At 43.2% G+C, this 24,221-nt stretch overlaps 1 protein-coding gene across 26 annotated transcripts in view; it reads left to right on the top strand.

Moving 5' to 3' along the window:
• The first annotated feature begins 2,949 nt into the window (after positions 1 to 2,949).
• SNX7 (sorting nexin 7) overlaps positions 2,950 to 24,221 on the top strand; it is a 306,908-nt gene continuing 285,636 nt past the window's right edge. For 15 of the 26 annotated variants that reach the window (XR_014844667.1, XM_085023877.1, XM_085023876.1 and 12 more), the window contains exon 1: positions 5,572 to 5,812. Coding sequence is in view for 14 of the 26 variants with exons in the window: in XM_085023877.1 (XP_084880003.1) it covers positions 5,573 to 5,812 (240 nt within the window). In the remaining 12 variants the exon portion in view is untranslated. Of the gene's footprint in view, positions 3,274 to 5,571; positions 5,813 to 24,221 lie in introns of those variants that run through there. The other 11 variants (XR_014844668.1, XR_014844669.1, XM_085023879.1 and 8 more) reach the window with 1 other exon arrangement.

Raw genomic sequence — 24,221 nt, 5'->3', positions numbered from 1 at the left:
CCATGCCTCACCTGCAGCCTACACCAGAGCTCACGGCAATGCCGGATCTTTAACCCACTGAGCGAGGCCAGAGATCAAACCCACATCCCCATGGATACTAGTCAGATGGGTTTCCGCTGTGCCAAGAAGGGAACTCCTGAAACTGCTACTTGGAAGCAGTACTAACATATCATGAACACCCATCCGTAAACCAGGTTCAGGGTTTTCCTTCCTCAGGCAGCTGGTTCTAAAGAGATTTCCAGAAAGCCATTTTTGGCAGGTTTTTTCCTCCTGGGACTATTCCTGGTACCTATTTTGTATTGTTCAGGAGCCTTCAGGAGACAGGACCACACAGTCCTTTGAAAGTTTAATATAAGACTTTATTCACAGGGGATGAAAGGAAGGAGGAATGGGATAGTAAGGGTTTTAGAATAGGAATTCGAAAGAATACAGGAATAGCAGGTATAAGATGGGACCACTACCCCTGGGGCTGAGATAAGTACCCTTCCCCAGCTATGGCAGAGATCTGGATACCCTTGGAGAGAGTACCACCATGGCTGCCAGAATGGTGAAGTCAGCGCGGTAGCTCATTAGTGGGAGCTGCTGGTAATCTACTCTCTGGGAGGTGCTGAGCCTCAGAACTTGCTAGGCACCAGGAGATACGATTGGAGACAGTTGGAACCAGGACCTCTAGAGGTCTCTTTCTCTGGAGTTTTGTGTACTTCCACATCCAGCTCAGACTGGGTCAGCTTGGGCGAGGCTGGCTGTGCAGGAGCAATGTCAGGGGATGGCTGATCTCCAGAGCCCCTCGTGTGTGTCCATTTTCAGGTCTGAGAGGAAGACGTGGGGCACACCAGCCTGGGCTGGGGGTGGTCCCACAGTATCTGGGTCTCTAGACGTTGCCTCCCTTGTTTGATCAAACAGCAGAAAAAGCTGTGCCCTGTGGGAAGCTTACCCTGGAGAAACTATGCAGGGGGCTGAACAAAGGCAGAAAAGAACTTTCTGCAGGACCCTCATCAGAGAGCACACGGGAAACAGGAAAAGGAAAACCCTTCCTCCTGCAGTGTCCTTCCAGGCCCTCTACTGACAAGGCTTAACATCATGCCAGGATCACAAAGGAGATAGAATGATAAGGCCCAGCACCATTATAATAGAACAGGCAACAAAAGTGAAAAAGCAAAAAATCAACCACTGGCACCACGACTGTGTTTCCCACTGTTGGATTTTTAGTTCTCTTTTTTGGTAGCATCTGTGGTTATTTTTATTCTCTTTATTTATTAAATAATTTATATTTGGTGTATTATTTAAAATTGAAGCTCTAATGCTTTTGATCGTTTATACAGTAATTCTAGCACATGGGAGATTGTTTCCTGGGATGTTTTTATTTTTTTGTTTTATTTTATTTTTTTAATTTTTTGTCTTTTTAGGGCCGCACCTAAAGCATATGGAGGTTCCCAGGCTAGGGGTCGAATTGGAGCTGTAGCTGCCGGCCTATACCACAGCCACAGCAACACAGGATCTAAGCCATGTCTGCAACCTACACCACAGCTCACAGCAACACTAGATCCTTAACCCACTGAGTGAGGCCAGGGATCGAACCCACATCCTCATGGATACTGGTTGGGTTCGTTAACCACTGAGCCATGACAGGAACTCCTCCTGGAATGTTTTTAATTCAAGTTGTGTCTGCTTGTGCCAGAGATCCCAGAGAAATATTACTCAGCTAGCATCACTTGTAATGCTCAAAATTGTGACTTCTTGAATCAAGGTTAGGATTTGGGGGGAAGGTGGGAAATCTCTCCCACTTTGAGCCTGGGTTGATCCAGAAGAGTTTTGTTATTGATGACTATTTTACCCATTTCCATTCCCATTATTCTTTCATGATAATTCAAACTCACACTGAGGCCAGTCCTACCATCCCACCAGGGGGCCCGCCGAGTATCAGCTCAGGAGTTTTAGTCTTACTTTCTCACTTAAACTTACTTTCTTACTTTGTTCCTAGAAGTCTCCTACTTCCTTGAAAGCTCCTCCATGCATTTAAAAGACTCTTGTTAGAGTTTGTCAGACTATTTCATGGAAAGACTGTAGATTTATCTATTCTGCTAAATTCCAAGAATCCCCAAATAGCCTTATAAATCCTCTTAGCTATTTTTTTAAGGCAACATATATAACACTTTCTTTCAGGGAGCCTTAAATTACTTACCACTTATTACTTACCTTGGGTAAGTTATTAAACCTCAACGTGGCACCGAAGTGACAACTCCTACTCCTCTTGCAGCCACATAATCTGGAGGATGTCACGATTTGTCCTTAATGGAAAAGACACATCCCTCCTCCACAAGTTTCTTCCAGCACAATCATCCATGAACTTACTGACTGGCTTATTTCCCATCAGGTTTTGCATATAACATTTTTTTTTCTAATCAATTAAATCACGTTCCAGCAAAAGAAGTCAAGCCATCGGGCAATGCCCCTGGGGTGACTTGTCTTATCATGAATCCCATTAGCAGAATCACTCTTCTTTGTGTGTGGTTGAATGGCCTATTAAACATGCAGTTTTCATCTCAGGAGGTCCCACCTGGAAAGTGTGGGAGAGGGGCAGCTTTTTGACAAGATGTATATTTTTACAATAAAAACTTATATGATATTATTTCTCCTATACTCAGAATAAGAGTCCAAAAAAAATCAAGGGACAGGACTGGGTAGGGCTTCTGTTAATATTATACCTGTAAAGTTTTGGACCCTGTCGGTTGAGAGGTTTTACTACCCAAAAAAGAAGGCTTCTATTAAAGAACCCAGGGATGATTCTGTTGGAGACCATTGAAACTGCTGAACGATGCAGTAAACAAATTGAGCGCACGTGCAAAAGCACAACCGCTAAGAGCTAGCCTTAGCATTAACTGCACCTGATTTTGCTCATTAACCTACGTCACCGTCCCTAATAAAAGGCTTGCGGGCTAAAACCTAGGCGTCTTCGTTCTGCGGGAAGGGGTGCTTCCTGGTCCTCCGCTTTTCGAGATGTAGGCGTCTTCTGTGATGTATCATGCCGCGTGGTCCCTCTTCCAGGATCTCCCATTGCCCTGCAGCGCTGGACAGGGCATGATCCCATTTAATGGGAAGCTGGGATGGCGAGGTAGCAATTTAGCATTTTTCATGCCACTGAATAAGCAAGCAGCCATGGCATGGTGGTAATCAAATTCAAAAGTTTAGTCATCAGTTATAAAATATCAACAGAATTACAGCAGAATTGCAGGAGATAAAAACATGTTAGACCTGGAGCTGCACTGATGATGGGTAGGTTTGGGTTTTCTTCTTTTGGGGAACTGGGGACAATATACCTAGATGTTGGATGCATAGCTGAACTGTAATTAGTAGGAATGGGAAAGAAAAGTGTATGAAGAAATGGGATTTTTGGCGTTCCTGTCGTGGCGCAGCGGAAATGGGTCCGACTAGGAACCATGGGTTGAGGGTTTGCTCAGTGGGTTAAGGATCCGGCATTGCCCTGAGCTGTGGTGTAGGTCACAGACGCGGCTCGGATCTGGTGTTGCTGTGGCATAGGCTGGCAGCTGCAGCTCCTATTTGACCCCAAGCCTGGGAACCTCCACATGCCGCAGGTGCGGCCCTAAAAAGACCAAAAAAAAAAAAAAAAAAAAATGATTTTAATGTTGAGTAACCAAAGGAATGGATTATAGCAGCTCTGCCCCCATCCTATGCCCTTTTTGCCAATGAGTATCAATATGGGTTTTTCTATGCTTAGAAATCTAGTTTCCCTTTGAAAGCTCTGTAGGACTTGGCCAGGTGGGCCAAGTAGATTGCCCCTTCACGGTTTTGAAAGGAGAACTATTGAATCAGAAACAGGAGAGGCAGCTGTGGCACTCTGTGGGCGCCAGCACCTGGAGTCCATCGACATCCGCGGCAGGGGCAGTATGTGGAAGGGGCACGGCATCCAGTGCTCAGGAATGGTGTCGGTGATGTCTGCCTTGTTCGTTCTGTAGCATGGGTTTGGCTGTGGTCCAAGCTGTACACTCCTGGTTTGTTCTGCCCATTTTCTGAGCATGTCTCTGGTCTTTCTGGCAATTCAGGCGTCACAGTGTCCTTAAGAATTTCCTGGCTGAAACTGTAATTTGAAAAACGGAATCGTCCTCACTAGCAGAACGAGCTTAGAGAAAAAATAGACTTTTAATGACTTGTATTCCTTATATACCTTAGCAGAGAGCCTTTTTAAGTGAGGACATCTGCTACTGTGGTTTATTAATAAGTAATGTCATCCCTCAGCTTAAAATGTTATAATTTATGAAGGAATGTAAGGCATTTACATGAAATAAATACAATCTATAACATGAAATAAAACTAAGTGCTAAATTGGGAATAGACCTGCATCAATCAGAAAGTCTTCCTGAACAATCAGAAAGTCTTCCTGAAAGAGATGGGATTATAGTTAATTCCTGAAGGGTGGCAGGAGATGGCATTTTGATTACAGGAACTATAAAGCAGAGGAAGGAAACTGGATAGTCAACAGCCAGGGAGATCAGCTTGACTGAAGAAATGCCTGTATGAACTGAAACCAACTTGAACGCTTAAGAGGGAACATATTACTAAGGCCTTGCTCTCTGAAGGGAAAAAGAAATTCTCTTTCTCCAAATATCTTACATATGTCTTCAATTTTCCCCCCCAAACTTAAAACCTTTAAACATTAGGCTACACCCCTTGCCAGAAGAGGTTTTAGAAATCAAGTCTGAATTAACCTCTTCTCAGGCTATGTGCATACTTCTTAGATAGTCTTTCCTGGGTTGATGATTAAAAAAAAAAAAAAAGAGCTGGGGCTGCGGCGAGTAATAAAAGGTAGTTCCAAATACATCAACTTGCGTTCACTTTTCCATTATTTTTGGAATTTTGTTTTGTTTTTTTAATAATACAGTGAACTACATAATGACAGCTTTGCACTGGCAGTGTCAAGACCAGTGATTATTTCTCGGTGGCAATGTCCAGCCCTGCCCCTCTCCTCGTCTGGGGGAACACAGTTGCTCCTTGACGTCAGGAAGACTTTCGGGAGTAAAGATACACTTGAAAGTGGCTGCAAATGGTTTTAAAATCCAAGTTCCCTGGCTTGACAGTGAAATGACCACAGAGTCCGGTCACTGGGTCAAAAATCAATGACCAAACAGGGGGGCGGGTTGCATTAGCCTTAGTAAAAGCCGGACTAAAACCACAACCCAGAAGAAAGGCAACCATTAAAATCCAGGAAATAACAGTGTTGGCTCTTTCTCTTGGCGAGATGGGTCGGCAGCTGTCCAAGCCCTTTGGGGCTCCTCTGAAGTTCGTGGCTCCCTCTTCGGCGAGCCCAGACCCCCGCCCTCGCGGATACCCTCGGGGCAGCCCGGCAGCCAGGTCCCTCGCGAGGCCGCCCTCTTCCTCCCCGCAGGGGACAGCGTCCCAGGCCCCACCCGAGGCCCAGCCCGCCGCGCCTGCAGCAGGCCCCAGGCCAGGTGGGGATGTGCCCGGGTCCCGAGCTGGCCCGGCAGTTCCGCGTCTGCGCAGCGGACGTGGGGCTGGAGCGGGGCTGGCCGGGGAGGCGCAGGATGCGCGGGAGCCAATGGGCACGCTGGGGGGAGCCGGGCTGGCGGCGGCGGCCGGCGGGCCGCGCACTCTCGGGATGGAGGGCGAGGGCCGGGCATCTCGGGCGCGCTCCTCCGGCCTCCCGGCGGGGGGCGCCGGCGGGGACTGCCCGGGGGGCGCCGCCCCCCTCCCGGGCAGCAGCGGCTCCTCCGCGCTGCTGCCGGCCGAGGTGCTGGATCTGGATGAGGACGAGGACGACCTGGAGGTGTTCAGCAAGGTGAGGGCGGCGGCGGCGGCGGCGCGTCCCGGGAAAGTTCCAAGGCAACTCCGGGAGTTGGCCCCGCGGAGCGGCGGCCGCCCCTGCGGGCTCGGAGGCGGGCGTGGGTGGATCTGTCCCCGCCACCGCCGCCGGACCCCGCCTGGCGGCTCGCTGTACCCGGGGCTGCGTCCTGGCGGGTCCCGAACCGCAGCCGCTCCCGGCTGGCTCTGCACTTTGACCTTCTGTTCGGCAGGGCCGTGGCTTCGTGGAGTCTGCAAAGTTGTGATATTCTCCCCCGCCCCGTTTCTCCTTTTTCCTTCTCTGACGCGGACATTTCTAGGGACAGTGGCCGAAGCCGGGAGGCGGGGACCCGCAAGTGCCCCAGTGCCTGGTCGCTTCAACTCTGGGAACGAGATCACCCAAGTCTGGAGAAATGATTCTTGACTTAGTGCGGTTGCTGGTTGTGGAATTGAGACTTGGGGGGCGCCGGGGGTGAGGCTCAAGTCGAGTGGCAAGAGGCGTGAGGGAATCCCTCTTCGGGAGAAAACGGCTCGTGTGTCCTGCAGGGAAGCTCCTGCGCTGCCGAGCTCAGGATTTTTCAGAGAGTCAGCTCCTGCCACCCAGCCCACAGCCAGCGCTTTCGATTTTAAGCCTGCCCCGGGGAAATCGAGGACCAAAGGGCCCTCTGAACTTGCAGGATAGTTGCAGAGAAAATGACCCAGGATGGTGGCAGACTTGTGGGTGCTTTTAGGCTGGTGGGTTGTCATTTCTTTTTGGAAGAGAAAAATACAGTTCTTGCAGGGCCCTTCACTGCCCCTGCAGCTTCGCCCACTGCTGCCGGTAGAAGATTGGAGTTAAGATGAGAACATTGTGTGAATTACTGAGGATTCTGTGCTGTGGGTAAATGTCACCTTGAGTTCAGCAACTGTTTCACCTCTGCTTCATTCTGGGAGAGAGGTTAGAACGTGAACAAGCCTACTCTGACCCCAAAGAGGAATATGTCAAACTCCCCCCTTTACTTTAGAATTAAATGGTAGGCACAGTTGTGTTCCAGATGTTCAGAGGATCAGTCTTGTACTCTTGATAAAGTCATTTGATCTTTCAGTGTATTTAAATTCTGAAACAGTGGAATTATTCTATGTTCACTTGGCAACAGTTAACACTGCCTTTTTATGTTCCCCACAGACTTGATGTTCAGATAGGACAATTGGCCAGTTCTTTGTTCACATTGCTTTTTAGGATACCATTAGTCTATGAAAGTTAGTGTGTGGCTCTGCCTTAGGAATCTTCCAACACCACATAGGGTGGGGCTAGAGACAGTGTTGGGAGTGGCAGTTGCATATCATCAGAATCATCTGGGATTGTTTAAATTTGTCTTGTGGTTTCTCTTTCCCCAAATTTTAAGTATTCCAGCCACCATTAAGAGTCCCTGTTTTAATGAGTCCCTGTTCTCAAAGGCAGATCTTTGGTGAAGCTAATGTAAACGTTAACGGCAGCTGTTTGTTGGCCCAGGCCTGAGAAGTGTTGGAAGTTACTGGGAGTTGTTCCGCGTTCTAGGTGGGAAGGGAACGACAGGTTGCAGCCAGACGCATTTCTAAGTAAGCATTTCTGGTGAAGTGCCTAAAGCTATCTCAGTAGAAAGGAATCTAGAACTCGATGGCTATCGGTCGTGGCGATTTCTTTCCTCACTCTAAATAAAAAGGCATTTTTCTGCCTAATTTTATGTTTGCAATTTTGTATTCTGTTTTAAAGGATGTAAGATTCAGCAGCATACTTACCACTGCTTTGCTAAGCAGGGCAGATAATAATGTGCACTATTGTATTTTAATCTATACAACTGGTTTCTGTAGAAGAGTTTCTCAACTTTTTCTAAGTGTCCAACATACGGAGTTATACAACAGGAATAACAGGCAGAGTGCATCCGGGTATATAGGTCCTGTCTGCTTATATTTTAGGAAGTTGAATTTTCCAACCATTACCCACGGTTAGACAAGCACATTTAAGAAAGTCGTTTTCATTTGGTCTCCTCTCTGCTGCACCTTTTTGAGCCGGCTCCTCTGTAGAAGGCTGACACTGTCCACCCGCCCTTAAGACGGTATCAAGCATTACTTCAGAAGTTTGCTAATGTGATCCTCGGGTGCTTTGAGATCCACCTCTTTCATATTCAGTCGACATTTACACATGTCATCTCTTATCTCCTTAGATTATTTCTGACTATGTGCTGTGCCCCTGTGCATAAGCCTTTTTTTTTTTTTTTCTCTTCTATTCTTTGGACGTAGAGTTAACATGTAATAGTGTATTAGTTTCAGGTGTACAACATAGTGGTTTGACATTTGTATGCACTGATGAACTGACACCGTGGTAAGTCTAGTAACCATCTGTCAGCATGTAAAGTTACTGCAATATTACTGACTATATTATCTATGCTATGCATTATATACCTGTGACTTCGTGGTTTTGTAACTGGAACTTTGCACTTCTTAATCCCCTTAACCTATTTCCTCTTCCCTCCCCCAAACTACCAGTTCATTCCTATCTATGTTTCTGTTTCATTTTGTTTTTCCCTTTGTTCTTTTTTTAAAATTTTTGATTTTTTTCTTTGGGGGGGAGCTGCATCTGTTGCATATGGAAGTTCCCAGCCTAGGGGGTCGAATCAGAGCTGCAGCTGCAGGCCTACACCACAGCCACAGCAACGCCAGATTCCAGCTGCATCTGCATTTTACTTCACACCTTGCATCAACACCGGATGCTTAACCCACTGAGCGAGGCCAGGGATTGAACCCACATCCTCAGGGACGCTATGTCAGGTTCTTAACCTGCTGAGCCACAGCAGGAACTTCTGTTTTTTCGATTCTGCAGATAAATGAAATCATAAAGTATTTGTCTTTCTCTGTCGGAATCATTTCACTTAGCAGAATACCCTCTCGATCCACCCATGCTGTTGGAGATGGCAAGATATCATTCTGTTTTATGGCTGAGTAATATTCCCTTGTGCACATATCCACAGCACCTTCTTTGTTTATTCCTCTCATGATGGACACTTAGGTTGCTTCCACATCTTGGCTGTTGTAAATAATACTGCGGTGACATAGGGATGCATGTATCTTTTCAAGTTAGTGTTTTCCTTTTCTTCAGATAAATACTCTGGAGTGAGATGGCTGGATCACATGGTAGTTCTAATCTAAATTTTTCGAGAAAACGTCATACTGTTTTCTGCAGTAGCTGGACCAATTAACATTCCCAGCAACAGTGCACAAAGCTTCCCGTTTCTCCTCGTTCTCACCAACGCTTGTTTTTTGTTGTCCTTTTGGGTAATGGACATTTGGACAGGTGAGAGGAGGTATCATATTAAGGTTTCGATGTGCATTTTCCTGGTGATTAGTGTTGTTGAGCATTCTTTCCCTTTGTCTTCTGACCATCGTATGTCTCCCTTGGAAACTTATCTATTCAGGACCTCTACCCGTTTTTAATTAGATTGTTTGTTCATTTTCTTTTTTTTTTATTCATTTTATATCAAGTTATATGAGTTTTTTATATTTTGGATATTAACCCTTTTGCACATGTATCAGTTGCAGTTAGCTTCTTCCATTTGGTAGGTTGCCTTTGATTTTGTTGATGGCCGCTTTTGTTGCCCTTCTCTGAGGAAATAAATCTATACTTGTCTTGATTACTCTAGCTTTGTAGCGTAGTTTGAAACCAAGGAGCATGATACCTCCAGTTTTGTTATTCTTAAGATGGGTTTCGCTAGTCAAGGTCTTTTGTGGTTCCACACAAATTTTAGCATTATTTGTTCCAGTTCTGTGCAAAATGCCATTGATATTTTGATATTTTTGATAGGGCTTACATTGAATCTGTAGGTTACTTTGGGTAGTATGGATTTTTTTAATAATATTATTCCAATTCATGAGCATGGTGTATCTTTCCTCTTTCCATTTATTTGTGTCATCTTCAGTTCCTTTCACCAATGTCTTTTTTTTTTTTTTTTTTTTTTTTTTTTTGCTTTTTAGGGCCACACCTATGGCACATGGAAGTTCCCAGGCTAGGGGCTGAATCAGAGCGGCAGCTGCTGGTCTGCCCCACAATGCCGGATCCTTAACCTACTGAATGAGGTCAGGGATTGAACCCGCATCCTCAGGTTTGTAACCTGCTGAGCCACAGCAGGAACTCCCTCATCAGTGACTTAGAGTTTTCAAAGCATAGGTCTTTCACCTCCTTGGTTAAATTTATTCCTAGGTATTTATTCTTTTTGAAGTGATTGTAAGTGAAATTGTTTTCCTAGTTTCTCTGGTAGTTCATTATTAGTGTATAGAAACACAACAGATTTCTATATATTGATTTTTGTATCCTGCACCTTTAATGGATTCACTTATTAGTTCTAATAGTTTTTGGTGGAGTCTTTAAGGTTCTCTCTGTATAGTATCATGTCATCTGCAAACAGTGATGGTTTGACTTCTTCCTTTTCAATTTGGGTGCCTTTGGTCTTTTTCTTATCTGATTGCTCTGGCTAGGACTCTCAAGACTGTGTTCAATAAAAGTGGCAAAAGTAGGTAACCTTGTCCTATTCTTGATCTTAGAAGTCAGTGTTGTGAATGATATTAGCTGTGGGTTTGTCATATATGGCCTTATTAATTTGAGGTGCGTTCCCTCTCTACCCACATTGTTGAGAGTTTTTAATTGTAAATTGATGTTGAATTTTGTCAAATGCCTTTTCTTTTTCTATTGAGATGATCATATGATTTTTATCCCTCATGTTGTAAATGTGGTTTATTATCACAATCCATTTGCAGATCAGAAGCTTTTTAAAGAGTAGGCTCTTTGACTTATAAGTATTCGTGGTTGCACAGTATATTAAATGTTCCTGGTAAATACACGTTAGGTATTTCTTTTTCTTTTTTTGTCTTTTTTGCCTTTTCTAGGGCTGTTCCCGCGGCATGTGGAGGTTCCCAGGCTAGGGGTCTAATTGGAGCTGTAGTCGCTGGCCTATGCCAGAGCCACAGCAACGCAGGATCCAAGCCTCATCTGCAGCCTACACCACAGCTCACGGCAACACCAGATCCTTAACCCACTGAGCGAGGCCAGGGATCGAACCTGCAACCTCATGGTTCCTAGTCGGATTCGTTAACCACTGCGCCACGACGGGAATTCCTACGTTAGATATTTCTGTGTAAGATGCTATGCTAAGTGTTCTTTGCGAAAAAAAGAAATGTGAGATTCTGTTCTTGTTATCACATCTTGATGTCCAGCTGGAAGATGTGACAGAAACTCTAACAACATAAATCAAGAGAGATGGAAAGTAAAACAAAGTATTGTTCTGAGTTTTCAAATAATTCAGTTAGGGGAAAATGATGCCAACTCTCAGGAGAGCACAGGGACTGCAGAGGTTATTGACTTAAAAGAACAAGAATAGATGTGGAAGGTAGGAGAACATAACCAAAAAACCAAAAAAAAAAAAAAAAAGATGAACATTATAGCAATAGAGTATAGTTTTAGAATTGGGCCAAAATGAGATGACGCTTGCAAAATATTTATGTAGAGAAAAGGGGCAAAAGTGTCTACATTTAAAGGAAAAAGTTCTCTTTTGGGGTGGAAATAGTATATTAAAAGAAATTACCCTTATTTTTATTAAATAGTGTGTAGAAGAAACAGCAGTTGAAACAGAGCATAAGTAAATAGGTCACAGTGAAACACTGAGACGTGTATTTGTTGCTCAGTAAATAATAGCTTTTATTACTAGCCTTTTAAATGGTATTCAGGACCATAAAGTGAAATGTATATCATCTAGGATAATCAGAGAATTTACAGATGTAATTATCCTCATTACCAGTAGTCATCTTGGAGAATGCAGGTGTAGGGCCCAAAAGCTAGAGATAGGTAAAAATTCTTTTTTAAAAATAATGGGCCAGAAAGGAAGTTCTGAAAGGTGCGGACCAATGGGCTTAATTTCAGTCTCCAGAAAAGCTATCAAAGCCACAGAAGCGTTTAGTATATTAGTATAAACACTTTGGGAAGAAGGCAACAATCTTCTTTTTTTTATAAGAAAGGTGGAAAATTAAGATTGTTTTTATGGTAAATCAGAAATACAACAATGTATGTATTTACTCAAACACAGTTTTTGAAAGAATCACTCATTTTTGTGGAAAAAAGATTATTTTTGAAAGAATAATGAAGTATAATTGTTGAGACCTCCAGCTCGCAGATACTTAGAAGGTAACTGGAAGTTTGATTATCAATTTTTCTCATTTGTTCTCTGAATCATCTTTATTTAGTTCCTATTGTGTGCCTCTAGCCTCTATTAGCCAGGGGCATGATAAGAATCAGAATTATCTCCAATGATTTAAATAAAAAGTTTAATGCAAGAACTGGTTTTAGAATTTTGAGCAAGTTGCAGGAACAAGGAAAGGATCCTGAGGCACTTAGAGGCTGGCAGGAGCAAAAGCCATTAGCACCCCTAGTTGTAAGGAGAAGAGGAATCGAAATAGTGTTGCTGGATCCCAGTGAGAGCTGGAGCTATGAAGAAGCGGCCACTTCCATGTGAGCTGTATTTGCAGAGAGATGTAGCTGGAAATGTGCCACTGCCAGAAGTGTGATGCCAAAGTCGGGAGGAAATAGGGAGTATATTCTCTGTTCTTCTCCTCCTGCTCCTGGGTCTCCTGCTTGTGCACTGGACAAGCTGCTCGGGTGATGTCAAAGATGGGGGGGTCGGCTTCCTAGGGCACAGAGAATAGATGGACGGGAGCCGGAAGGGGGTGAAAAGAAAGAATAAGCAGCATAATACATAGTACTACAAAAGTGTGGAGGATAACTTTGGATAAAGAAAGCCCCATCACTACCTCCCATCCCATATGCTCTTCTATAATGGGACCGGCCACCTTCCCGTCAAGAGGTGGGATCCAGGGGCTCTCACTGAATCTGGGTGGGACTTCGACTGCTTGGACCACTAAGGTCTGGTAGAAGTGAAAGTCTGCAATTTCCAGGGCCAGATCATAAAAGGAAATGCAGGCTGCACTTTGTCCAGTGGGACACTGAGCTTTTGGGTGTTGCCATGTCAGAAGTGCCATCTAAGACCTCCATGTTGTGAGGAAGCCCAAGTTACATCAACAGACTACATGTCAGTGCTCCAGTCAGCAGCCCGTGCCGAAGTCCCAGGCACCGCCCAGCATTGACTGTCTTGTAAGTGAAGATGCCTAATGTGCTGTCAGCCCCCAGCATTGAGTCATCAGATCTTATCAGCCGAGGTCCCACGTTTGGAGGAGAGACAACCCCATTTCTGCTATCTCCTGTCAGAATTCTTGACCCAATAAACTAGTGATAACATATAAAAACCAATGGTCTTATACTCCTAAGTCCTGGGATGGTATGTTATACAGCTGTAGAAACTGTAACAAAAGCCGATAGTCTGTATTACATAGCCTTGCAGATCTTTTGATAAATTATAATGTGAAGCAGACCGTGAAGTGTGATTGGGATAAATGTAAAGGTTCTGAAGAAAGTTCTGCTCATCATTGTAAATAAAACTATAGCCAAGACATAAGCTTAATGTTTGGCACAAGAGACCATAGAAACACTGCCTGTATTTGTAAGCAGTGGAGTCAGGGTTTCGAGTTTTATTTCCTTGAGCAAGTTGCTTAACCTCTCAATGCCTCAGATTTTTCATTGTAAACTGAAGATTCAGTGACTACTAGATTTAAAGAGCCTTCAAACAGTGTCTGGCCCTTAGAAACCTTCTCGAGTATTGATCAGACACACACAGTCACTGTAGGATCCTGCTGTCCAGAAAGAACTGCAGTGATGGACCTATTCTAGACACTTCTGTTTAACGTGGCAGCCCCTGGCCACATGTGCCTTTTGAGCACTTGAATTGTGACTCATACAGCTGAGGAACAGAACTCTTCTTTGTATTTAATTTGAATAAATTTACATTTAAATGTGCTAGTGCCTACCAGTTTGAGGAGTACAGGTCTTAAACAAATTGATATTTTATTACTAGCTTGAGTGTATTACTAGCTTGGGTCAGGATGAATGAATGGTTTCCTCCTTTGGTGATCTGGACAGAAATAGAACACACACACTATACGTGACATGTATATATGTATATAGTGTGGGCATATGAATGTGTATGTATATACATAAATGTAGTGTGTGTGTATGCAGGGTGTGTACACATGGCAGATGTGTCTGTGTGTGCATTCTCAATTGTCAAACTCACTTAAAATCTAGAATACAGGATTACAGAAGGTTTTAAATCCTGTGTTCCCCTTCCTCTGACCTTCTTCCTGGTCCTGTCTCAGTGGCTTAAAAAAAAGGGGAGCCAATAAAGAAAAGAAAAATAGTGTTGATCCAGGGCTCTCTCTGTTTCTCCTGCCAGAAGCTCCACTGTCGACCATCCCAGCCTTCTTATATGTTAGGTTGTCTTACATTCCTCCCCGAGGAGGAAGAGTGGCGAGTGACCTTCTCCTTATGAGCGAGTGTACATGGTCACCAGCAGACTTAAATAAGGAAATTGCCAGAGAAGTTTGGGGAAACCTTAGGACCATTTTACGTACAGACTTTCCCAGTGGTTTTCAGTGACTGAGTGATCAATATACCCAAATGACACAGTATTGAATTTGGAAAAGCACCGTCTTTTCAAGGTCATGGGAAATATCAGCTGTACTGCACTTCGAACTTTCCATGCCACCTAGGTTCCCTCCCATCCTCAGTATTTGACAGGAAACAGCAGAGGAACATTTTGTCATCTGTGGACCACATGTCCTCCTCCTTTGGCATGCCACTTTGAGAGAGTGTCTCAAGTCTAGTCTGAGCTTAGCAGAAGAAGGGCTGGGACCCATCAGCACAGTCTTCCATTGGCACAAGGAGTGGGGAGGGGAAGGGCTGAAGTAGTGCGGGTCTCGCCATGCACTTGGCCATCGTGAAGGAGAGTGAACTTTCCCTGATGAAATGTTCTGGCAGCCCTGACCTGTGAAGAAAGGCCCAGAAGAACAAAATGTAATTTCGCTGGGAAAAGACATGGGCTAATTCTTTTAACAGCTCTTTATGAAGAGTTGTTATGATCTAGGTGGATTAAATGTTTGTAGTTTGGAAGGGCAAACCTGGAACCACTAGGTCAAAAATATGTGAAGATAAGTTTTAGGTCAATTTATGGGATAGTTTTCTAATGGAAAATTCCAAAATGAAAAGGATTACTCTGCTTGGCCATAAATTCGGTCGCTGAAAATGGCTCTAGCACAAGCTGGATGACTAGCTGTCCCAGAGGAGAGGAGGCTGTGTTTGGACTGTCCCTTCCTGCTATTAAGAGGCTGTTACAAATGGAATTTTAATGTACGAAACTTGACCACAGGAGCAATGGAAACTCTTCGTTCAGTGGTCCTGCTCATCCCTGCGACTTAATTCCCAAACTGAACTAGGTTGTGCCTTCCTGAATTCTTACAGATCTCTTCCCACACTTATCTTTTCTGTTTTGTCCTCTGCTAATGATGTGACAATTTCTTAGATATCTAGGATAAAATACTAGGTCTTACCTTCTGTTGATTCCTTTCACCCACCCTTCATGTCTCGTGTCCATCTGAAAAGGCTCCATTGGGTGTATCTTCTTGGTATCTCTGGAATTAGTGCCTTTTTCCTTTTCCCACTGCTCCAACCCCAAGTAGTTATGTGGTTACTTCTGAGAACTATTTAAACAGCCACATCTTCAGTCTTCTGATGTTCTGCCTGGAGTCAATCCTGTGTGTTCCCAGAAATGTGATTTTTCCCAGAGCACACAGCTCTGAAATAGTGAACATACTATCACATTGTGTCCTTTGAGGTCTTGGTAATCAGCTTCTCCTGCCTCTTCTCTCTCCCTTCCTCTTTCTCTCTCTTGCCTTCCTGTCAAAGTATGTTCCATGAATCTGTTGGATCACCTGGGAGCTTGCTAGAAATGCACTTTCAGAACCCACTCCAGACCCCATGAATCAGAACCTTTAGCAGGATTCCTCAGTGATGTGTTTGCACCTTGCAATTGACGGTTGGGTCAACGAAACAAAATCCTTTCTGTTATTTATGGCCCATTGTAAATCTGCCCCTTCCAGAAGAGCTTCTTCGTTTTCCAGTTGGAATTAATTTCTCCCCCCATGTGCTCCCCATAATGGTGTTTTGAATATAATACTTAATCCATTTTACCTTATAAATAGGTATTTCTTTCTCTTCTCTAAAATCTTGATTGCTTGTCTCTCTCCAATAAATTACACTCCTTGAAGGCAGGAGAGTAGGAACTCCAGCTGTTAATGGAATAAATGCATTAATTTATGACATGGCCTGTGCCTTTTTTCATATATATGGACACGGTTATTAAAGTATTGGCCAGTGATCTGTTTTCTGTAAATTTAGTTTGCATAGTACTGGTCTTCCCAATCTGGTTACTAGATCAAATAGAATTTAAAACAAATTTGTCTTAATAAATGATGATTAAATGTTATTGATGAATGACACAGAGCTATGCTGGGCATCAATCCGGGACAAAATCTCCCGTTTAGATTTTATTAGAAGAAATAAATACAAAGCATAAAAAACCCCAAGGGAATCGTTGAGAAACCTTCTTTTACTTGGAAAAATAAATCCTTTTAAACTAATAGCACCTGTCTCAATCAGGGGGCTTGATTACAAGCAATGGAAACCAACTCAGGTAAGAAAGAAATGAAATGGTGCCTCACAGAAATGAAATGGTAGCCCACAGAATAGTCTGAAGGCTGGAAATGCAGAGGCAGAAAGGGACAGGCACTAGCAGAAACTATACCCAGTGTTATGTTTGGAAAGGGGGCTGGGTGTTGTATAGCCAAAAAATAAAATCCATGAGAACCTAGCAGAAGAAATCTATGTAGTTCTTTTGTGCAGATAACAAAATCGAATTTAATTGGTCACTGGCAGTGGGGAAAATTATTACAAGTATTTTGCGAAAATGATGCTAAAAGGCCTCAGATTTGAACTTAATAAGATGTATTTTGTTTGGTTCTGAAAGTGGATTTTTATGTTTGCATTTTGCTTATTGGGACATGCCATTCCTGTGGCCGAGGGCAAAACATGTTAGCGCTGATGGAAACAGGCAGTGGTTTCCACATCTTCTGCCCAGACGCGTGACACTGTCCAAAGCAAGTCCCTGGTCAAATTCCCGGGGGTGGGGAACTCTTTTTCCCCCGGTAAGGAGGCAGTGAGAGTTACCTGTCAGTTGACCAGGTGATACATTCCTTTCATATAGAGACAGCAGTCATTAGAGACACTCATACCATCTCCTGCAGTGGTTTTGTAGCAAAATCATAAGCAAATGGCATGTTGAACTTTTCAGAATAAGGAAAAGTGATTTTTTTCCCCCTTATACAATGTTAAATACAAGAAAGAAAATTTTCCATTAGATAAGTTACCCAAGCATAAGAAATAAATGGAAAGGCATTTGTCATGATTAATGACCTCCAATTGGTTAATGCTCATGCGTGGTCTGAGTAAGATCCTACAGATTCTTGGAAACTTCTAGCTGTGCAGCACATGTCTGTCTTTGGATTTTTAGGTACACTATTCAATTATCATGGAGTTCTCCCTTCCCTTTTTTAAAGCTCTCGAAGATGAAAATGCAAACACTAAAAATTCTGCCGCAGGAAACGTCAAAATGAGTTTTGTTGGTTATACCTTCATCAGAGCCGGGGTGCTACCCATTTGCCTCCTTTCTGGTCCCCAACATCCTAAGACCTTTCCTGCCTTAGGCATTAAGGTTCCCCTGCCTGGAGTCCCCTTCCCTCGGTGTTTTTCTTGGCTGGCTCCTTCTCACATCACCTCCTTAGATACCGTCCCTGGCTGCTCTCTCTCAAAAGCGTTCCTCTTGTTTTCTGCCTTAACCACTTAGCCCAGCCATTCATGCCACTTTCTCTGAAATTGATTTCCTTGTTTACCAGTGCTTACTCACATCTGGGCTTCTGACAAGCTTCATGAGAGAAGGTACCATGCAAGCCGGTCTTGGCCAATGTCCCATCGCAGCCCAGTGCTTGACACCCAGCTGACATTCAATGACCATTTGTTAAATGAAGCAGTGCTGCTGTACAAGGTGCCCCTTGCATACGCGTAGGGGCGGTGGTGATGGTAGTGGCAGCTGAGTCTCGGTGCTTCCAATTAAGGAATCAGTGATTTGGGGAGAGTTGTTATTAGCCTATTTATCTGTAAAATGCAAGTGATGATAATTGCGATTTTCTTTCAGGTCGTTGAGAGGGTTTCCTGAAGTAATGCAAGTCGGTGTTTCTAAGATGCAGTCCCTGGCCCGCTCATCATTTGCTGTTATCCTAAATAAGATCGATGTTTATAGCTTGTATAAACAGCCGTTTTGCATTTGTAGAGAGGCTCTTCAGAGGATCACAAAAATTTATTTGTTCCTAAATTTAAAGAGCGCGTACTTATATAAGGGAGGATATTGTGGTTAGATATCCATAGTCTAGGTGGGGTGACTTAGGTTAAAAGTATGGAAGCCATGGGAAAAAGTTCTGTGGAGCCAACGGAGGCACGGTGGATATAAAATCAAGGAGCTGGGGTACTTCTAACTTAGAATAGTTAAAGCATATATTTTTTTGATGACTGTTGAGATTGTTACCAGCAAGCTGGTGTTCTCTCTCAAATGCTGTGTTATATGCATAGATCCTCCCTTGAGTGTGTCATTACACACCATATCTGCCAGGCTTTTTAGAAATACTAGGGGGTAAGAATATTCTTGGTACAGCTGTTTGAACTGTCTACTAGTTGTCATATTTTATAGCATCTGTTAAGTCTCTTCAGAAATGCACTTAGAGGAGTACCCGTCGCGGCGTAGTGGTTAGTGAATCCGACTAGGAATCATGAGGTTGCCGGTTCGGTTCCTGCCCTTGCTCAGTGGGTTAACGATCCGGCGTTGCCATGAGCTGTGGTGTAGGTTGCAGACTCGGCTCAGATCCCGCGTTGCTGTGGCTCTGGCGTAGGCCGGTGGCTACAGCTCCGATTCAACCCCTAGCCTGGGAACCTCCATATGCCAAGAGAGCGGCCCAAAGAAATAGCAAAAAAGAGACCCCCCCAAAAAAAAATGCACTTAGATTTGTTGGGGTGGCTGGATATCAAGGCAACTCAGCCCTTTCTGTGGAGAGTGCTTCTAAAGACAGCACTTTGGTTTAGGGAAACCAGGATTGGTTTCATTTGCCGAGCCAGGATCCACTTCCGCCGTGCCTGCTAGGTGTGCAGCCAGCAGGTTGTGCTCCTCGGGAACCATTTTTGCTATATCCCTGGGTTGGGTCTGCAGTGCTATCTGCCCAGGGGACATATGTTCAGCTTCTTGAGGAGTTCTGATCAGGGTGACGATTTTTTTCTGGTTTGCTCTGTTTCCAGTCCGTCATCTCTGCATCTGTACTAGTAGATTGGTAGTGTTTCATACGTGCATCCGATACCCCACACTTATGTTAAGGCAAGTTTAAGAGACCCCCGTCATTTGTGGGTTTAGCCTTCCTGGCTTTAAATGTCTTGTGTGTGCACTAATGACATGTCTGTGAAGCACACATAACTGCACCCAAGGGTTGCAGGACATGCTTAGGGGAGGGATCCTTGCCTGTCTGTCAGTCTTGACATTTGACTTGTTTTTTGCCTGTCCTGGCTTATGCATGCAGTAATCTTTACCGAGCTGATTAAGAATATTAATTTGTGGGTGTGTATGTATGTGTGTCCAATTTGGGGGGAAAAAAAAGCCCCTAAAAGAAATGCAGATGCTACAAATCTGAAACTTCCTTGCCTTCTGCCCATCTCCCAGTGAGTAAGAGGACTTTATTTTTATTTCCAAGGTTCATGAGAAAACTGTGAAAAGATCATTAATAGACAGTTTTCAATAATAAAGAATATATTCTATCCTACTTGAACATGCCTTTTAAAAATGTTTAAAATGATTTTATTGAGAATATTTTTATGGCTACAAAAGGATATATATATATATATATATATATGCATGTATTTATTTATTTTTATTTTTTTGTCTTTGCCTTTTCTAGGGCCATTCCCGCGGCATATGGAGGTTCCCAGACTAGGGGTCCAATTGGAGCTGTAGCTGCCAGCCTACGCCAGAGCCACAGCAACACGGGATCTGAGCCGTGTCTGCAACCTACACCACAGCTCATGGCAACGCCGGATCGTTAACCCACTGAGCAAGGCCAGGGATTGAACCTGCAACCTCATGGTTCCTAGTCAGATTCGTTAACCACTGCGCCACGCCGGGAACTCCTATATGCGTGTATTTATATTACACTCATCTCTACATGTTATGTAACCATCTAAATAATATCTGCAAAATATAGCAGGGGCAAACAGCCTGTGGGCCAAATCTGGTCTGCTTTGTTTTGTAAATAAAGTTTTATTGGCATACAGCCCTACTCATTCATTTATAAATATATTCATTCATTTATTGTCTCTGGTTACTTTCATAGAACAGTGACCAGGTGAGTAATCGCGACGGAAACCATATGGTCTGTAAGGCTCAAATGTATTATCTGGTCCTTTGGAAACTGTAGATTCTTAGTAATAGAATAATATCTGCATCCATGTACTTGCCACTCATCTTAAGTAAAACCCCAAATTTTGGTGGGGTTTTTTGTTTGCTTTGTTTTGTTTTTTTGGCCACGCCAGTGGCATGTGGAAGTTCCCAGACCAGGGCTTGAACCTGCGCCATAGCAGCAACCTGAGCTTCTGCGGTGATAACACTGGATCCTTAACCCACTGCGTCCCAAGAGAACTCCCCAGATTTTGGTACCCGTATACCTTGGAGATATTGCATGTTTGGTTCCAGACCATCACAGTAAAGCAAATATTATGATAAAGTAAGGCACATATTTTTGTTGTTTTTCAGTGCGTATAAAAGTTATGTTTCTGCTATAGTTTATGCAATGTAGCATTACATCTGTGATGTGTGTGATAGCATTACATCTACAAACACGATGTTCATACCTTAATTAAAAAAATACGTTATTCCTAACCTAACCTATCATCTGAGCTTTCAGTAAGTCATAATCTTTTTGCCACTGGAGGGTCTTATCTCACTGTTGGTAGCTGCTGACTGCTCAGCATGGTGGTTGCTGAATGTTGGGGTGTCTGTGGCGATTTCTTTAAGGTGATAATGAGGTTTCCTGTATTGTTTGACTCTTCCTTTCATGAAAGATTTCTCTGTAGCATGCAATGCTTTTTGATAGCATTTTATCTATAGTAGAACTTTTTTCCAAATTGGAGTCAGTCTTTTCAAGCCTTGCCAATGGTTCATCAACTAAGTGGATCAATTTATAGAATATTCTAAGTTCTTTGTCATCATTTCAAGTCGTCACAGCATTTCCATGAAGGAGTAGATTCCATTTTAAGAAACCACTTCTTTGCTTATTCATAAGAAGCAACTCCTGAAGTTCCTGTCGTGGTGCAGCAGAAATGAATCCGACTAGGAACCATGAAGTTGCAGGTTCAATCCCTGGCCTTGCTTAGTGAGTTAAGGATTCCATGTTTCTGTGAGCTATGGTGTAGGTTGCAGATGTGGCTCAGAGCTGGAGTTGTGGTGTAGGCTGGCAGCTGCAGCTCCAGTTTGACCTCTAGCCTGGGAACCGTCATGTGCCACAAATGCTGCCCTAAAAAGCAAAAAAAAAAAAAAAAAAAAAAAAAAGCAATTCCTCATCTGTTCAAGTTTATCATGAGCTTTCAACAATTCAGTCACATCTTCAGCTTCCACTTAGAGGTCTAATTTTCTTGCTGTTTTGACCACATCTGCAGTTACTTCCTCCACTGAAGTCTTGAACCCCTCAAAGTCATCTATGAGGGTTGGAATCAACTTCTTCCAATTTCCTGTGAATGTTGATATTTTCACCTCTTCCCATGAATCGTGAATGTTTTGGTTCTTGATGGCATCTAGAATGGTGAAGCCTTTCCAGAGGTTTTCAATTTCCTTTGCCCAGATCTGTCAGAGGAGTCACTCTCTATGGCAGCTATAGTCATATGAAATGTCTCTCTTCAATAAGCCTTGAAAGCCAGAATTACTCCTTGATCCATGGGCCGCAATGGATGTTATGTTAGCAAGCATGAAAACAACATTAATCTCATTGTTCGTCTCCACCAGAGCTCTTGAGTGACCAGTTGCACTGTTAATCTTTTTTTTTTTTTTTCCTGAGCAGTAGGTGTCAACAGTGGGCTTACAATATTCAGTAAATCATATTGTAAGCAGATGTGCTGCCATCCAGGCTTTGTGCTATTTATAGAGTGCTGGTGGAATTGATTTACTATAATAGTTAAGGGCCCTAGGATTTTTGGAATGGTAAGTGACCATTGACCTCGACTTTAAGTCACCAGCTGCATTAGCCCCTAAGAAGAGTTTAGAAGCCAGGCATTGACTTCAGTCTGGCCATGCAAGTCTTAGATGGCACCTTCTTCCAAAAATAAGTCTGTGTACCAAATAAAGTGTGCACCAAAAAGCTTTTTTAGTGTAACCACCTTCCTTAATTATTGGAGCTAGATCTTCTGCAAAGCTTGCTTCAGCTTCTATACACCAGCACTTGCTGCTTCACCTTGTATTTTTCTAGAGGTGGCTTCTTTCCTTAAAGCTCATGAACCAGCCTCTCTGCTAGCTTAAGATTTTTCTTCAGCAGCTTCCTCACCGCTTTCAGCCTTCATAGAATTGAAGAGAGTAGGGCCTTGGTCTGAATTAGGCTTTTTGGAGAGTCTTGGTTGGTTTGATCATCTTGCTTCCCTATCATTCCTGTGTTCACTGTAGAACGTGTAACTTCCTTCAAGAAATTTTCCTTTGCATTTGCAACTTGGCTGACACGAGAGGCCCAACTTGTAGCCCATCTTCACTTTTAAGCTGCCTTCCTCCCTAAGCTCAGTCCTTTCTAGCCCTTGACTTAAAGTGAGAGTCACGAGACTCTTCCTTTTCACTTGAACACCGAGTGGCCATGGTAGGATTATTACTTGGCCTGATTTTAGTATCGTTGTATCTCAGGGAAGAGCAAGGCCAAGGAGAGGGAGAGAGACGGGAGCAGCCAGAACACACATTTGTCAAGTTCAGCATCTTGTATGGGTGCAGTTTGTGGCATCCCAGGATAATTACAGTGTAACAGCACCATGACAAATAAAAAAAATAATGAAAAAATTGAGGTATTTCAAGAATTACCAAAATGTGACACAGAGATATGAAGTGAGTGAATGCTGCTGGAAAAAACATAGCATTGGTAGACTTGTTTGATGCAATTTGCTACAAACCTTCAATTTGTGATAAACGCAATATCTGGGAAATATAGTTAAACAAAGCATGGTAAAATGAGGCATGGCTGTATTCCCTGTGCAGCCCTCCCCAGGATCCTCTCTCTCTCATGCTTAAAAGAAAATAAGTTTGTTTTCAACATCTATTTGGTTTTCATCAAAAGTTTATCAAGATGGTTCTGGAATCAGAGTTTGACTTAAGCCATTTAGACTTTATGATGGTACAAAATTGATACACAGTCAGTAGAAACCATACTTGGACTTTGGAATTTTGATCTGTTCTTGGGCAGCGGATATGCTACCTGCTGAAGCTTTCCTGGTGCTGGACAGCGGCAGCGAGCCTCAGCTCCCAGGCAGACGTGTGATCACGAGGTAAACAGCTGACACACTTACAGCTGTTCTGTTCCCTGATAACCATTCTGTTTCAGTACAGTAGCCAATAGATCTCAGGAGATATTGAACACTGTATTATAAAATTGGTTTCGTATTAGATGATGTTGCCCAATTGTAGGCTACTATCAGTGTTCTGAGCAAGTTTAAGATCAGCTAGTCCAATAAGCTGTGAAGTTTGGTAGACTAGGTATATTAAATACATCTTTGATTTACAGTGTTTTCAGTTTATGATGAGTTTATTGGGATGTAACGCCATTGTAAGTAGAGGATGATTTAAATCTATATATCTGTATCTATATACATATAGATAGATATCTTGAAGCAATAGGTTTTAAGGATTTATATGAATATGGGCCTTGTATGTTTTAGGACCTTTAAAATGTGGTAGTGTCATGTGTGACTTCTTCTCTAATTTTTTTTTTCCTAATACTTAGTTTCTGATATGTATCAATGGCCGTACCTGAGGCTGTAGTAGATTTTCATTGCTGTGTCGTATATATAACCTCGATTGCATACACCACAATTTATTTTTCCATTCCTCTGTTTCCAACAGTGCTGCCTTGAATGTTTTGGTACTTCTGCAAGTTTTGTCCACTGCGTGACTGTATTTTAAGCACAGAAATTGATTTGTTCTTGCTTCAGATTACTGTTTAATTTCATGGGAAACTGAAAAAGTGAATGCCGCGACAGCTCCTAGTACCTTTGACTTTGTGGCGGTTAGGCGGTCAAGTGCTGGTTCCTTCAAACAATAGCAGTTGGAACAACTGATAGAACCTATTTCCTC

The sequence above is a fragment of the Sus scrofa genome, chromosome 4, assembly GCF_054392235.1.
Source record: "Sus scrofa isolate SSC_HxYL_T2T_F1_AM1 chromosome 4, Sscrofa_HxYL_maternal_Yorkshire_Landrace_v2.0, whole genome shotgun sequence".
In the NCBI taxonomy this organism is placed as follows: Eukaryota; Metazoa; Chordata; class Mammalia; order Artiodactyla; family Suidae; genus Sus; species Sus scrofa.
This window is presented reverse-complemented; position numbering and strand designations above follow the sequence as displayed.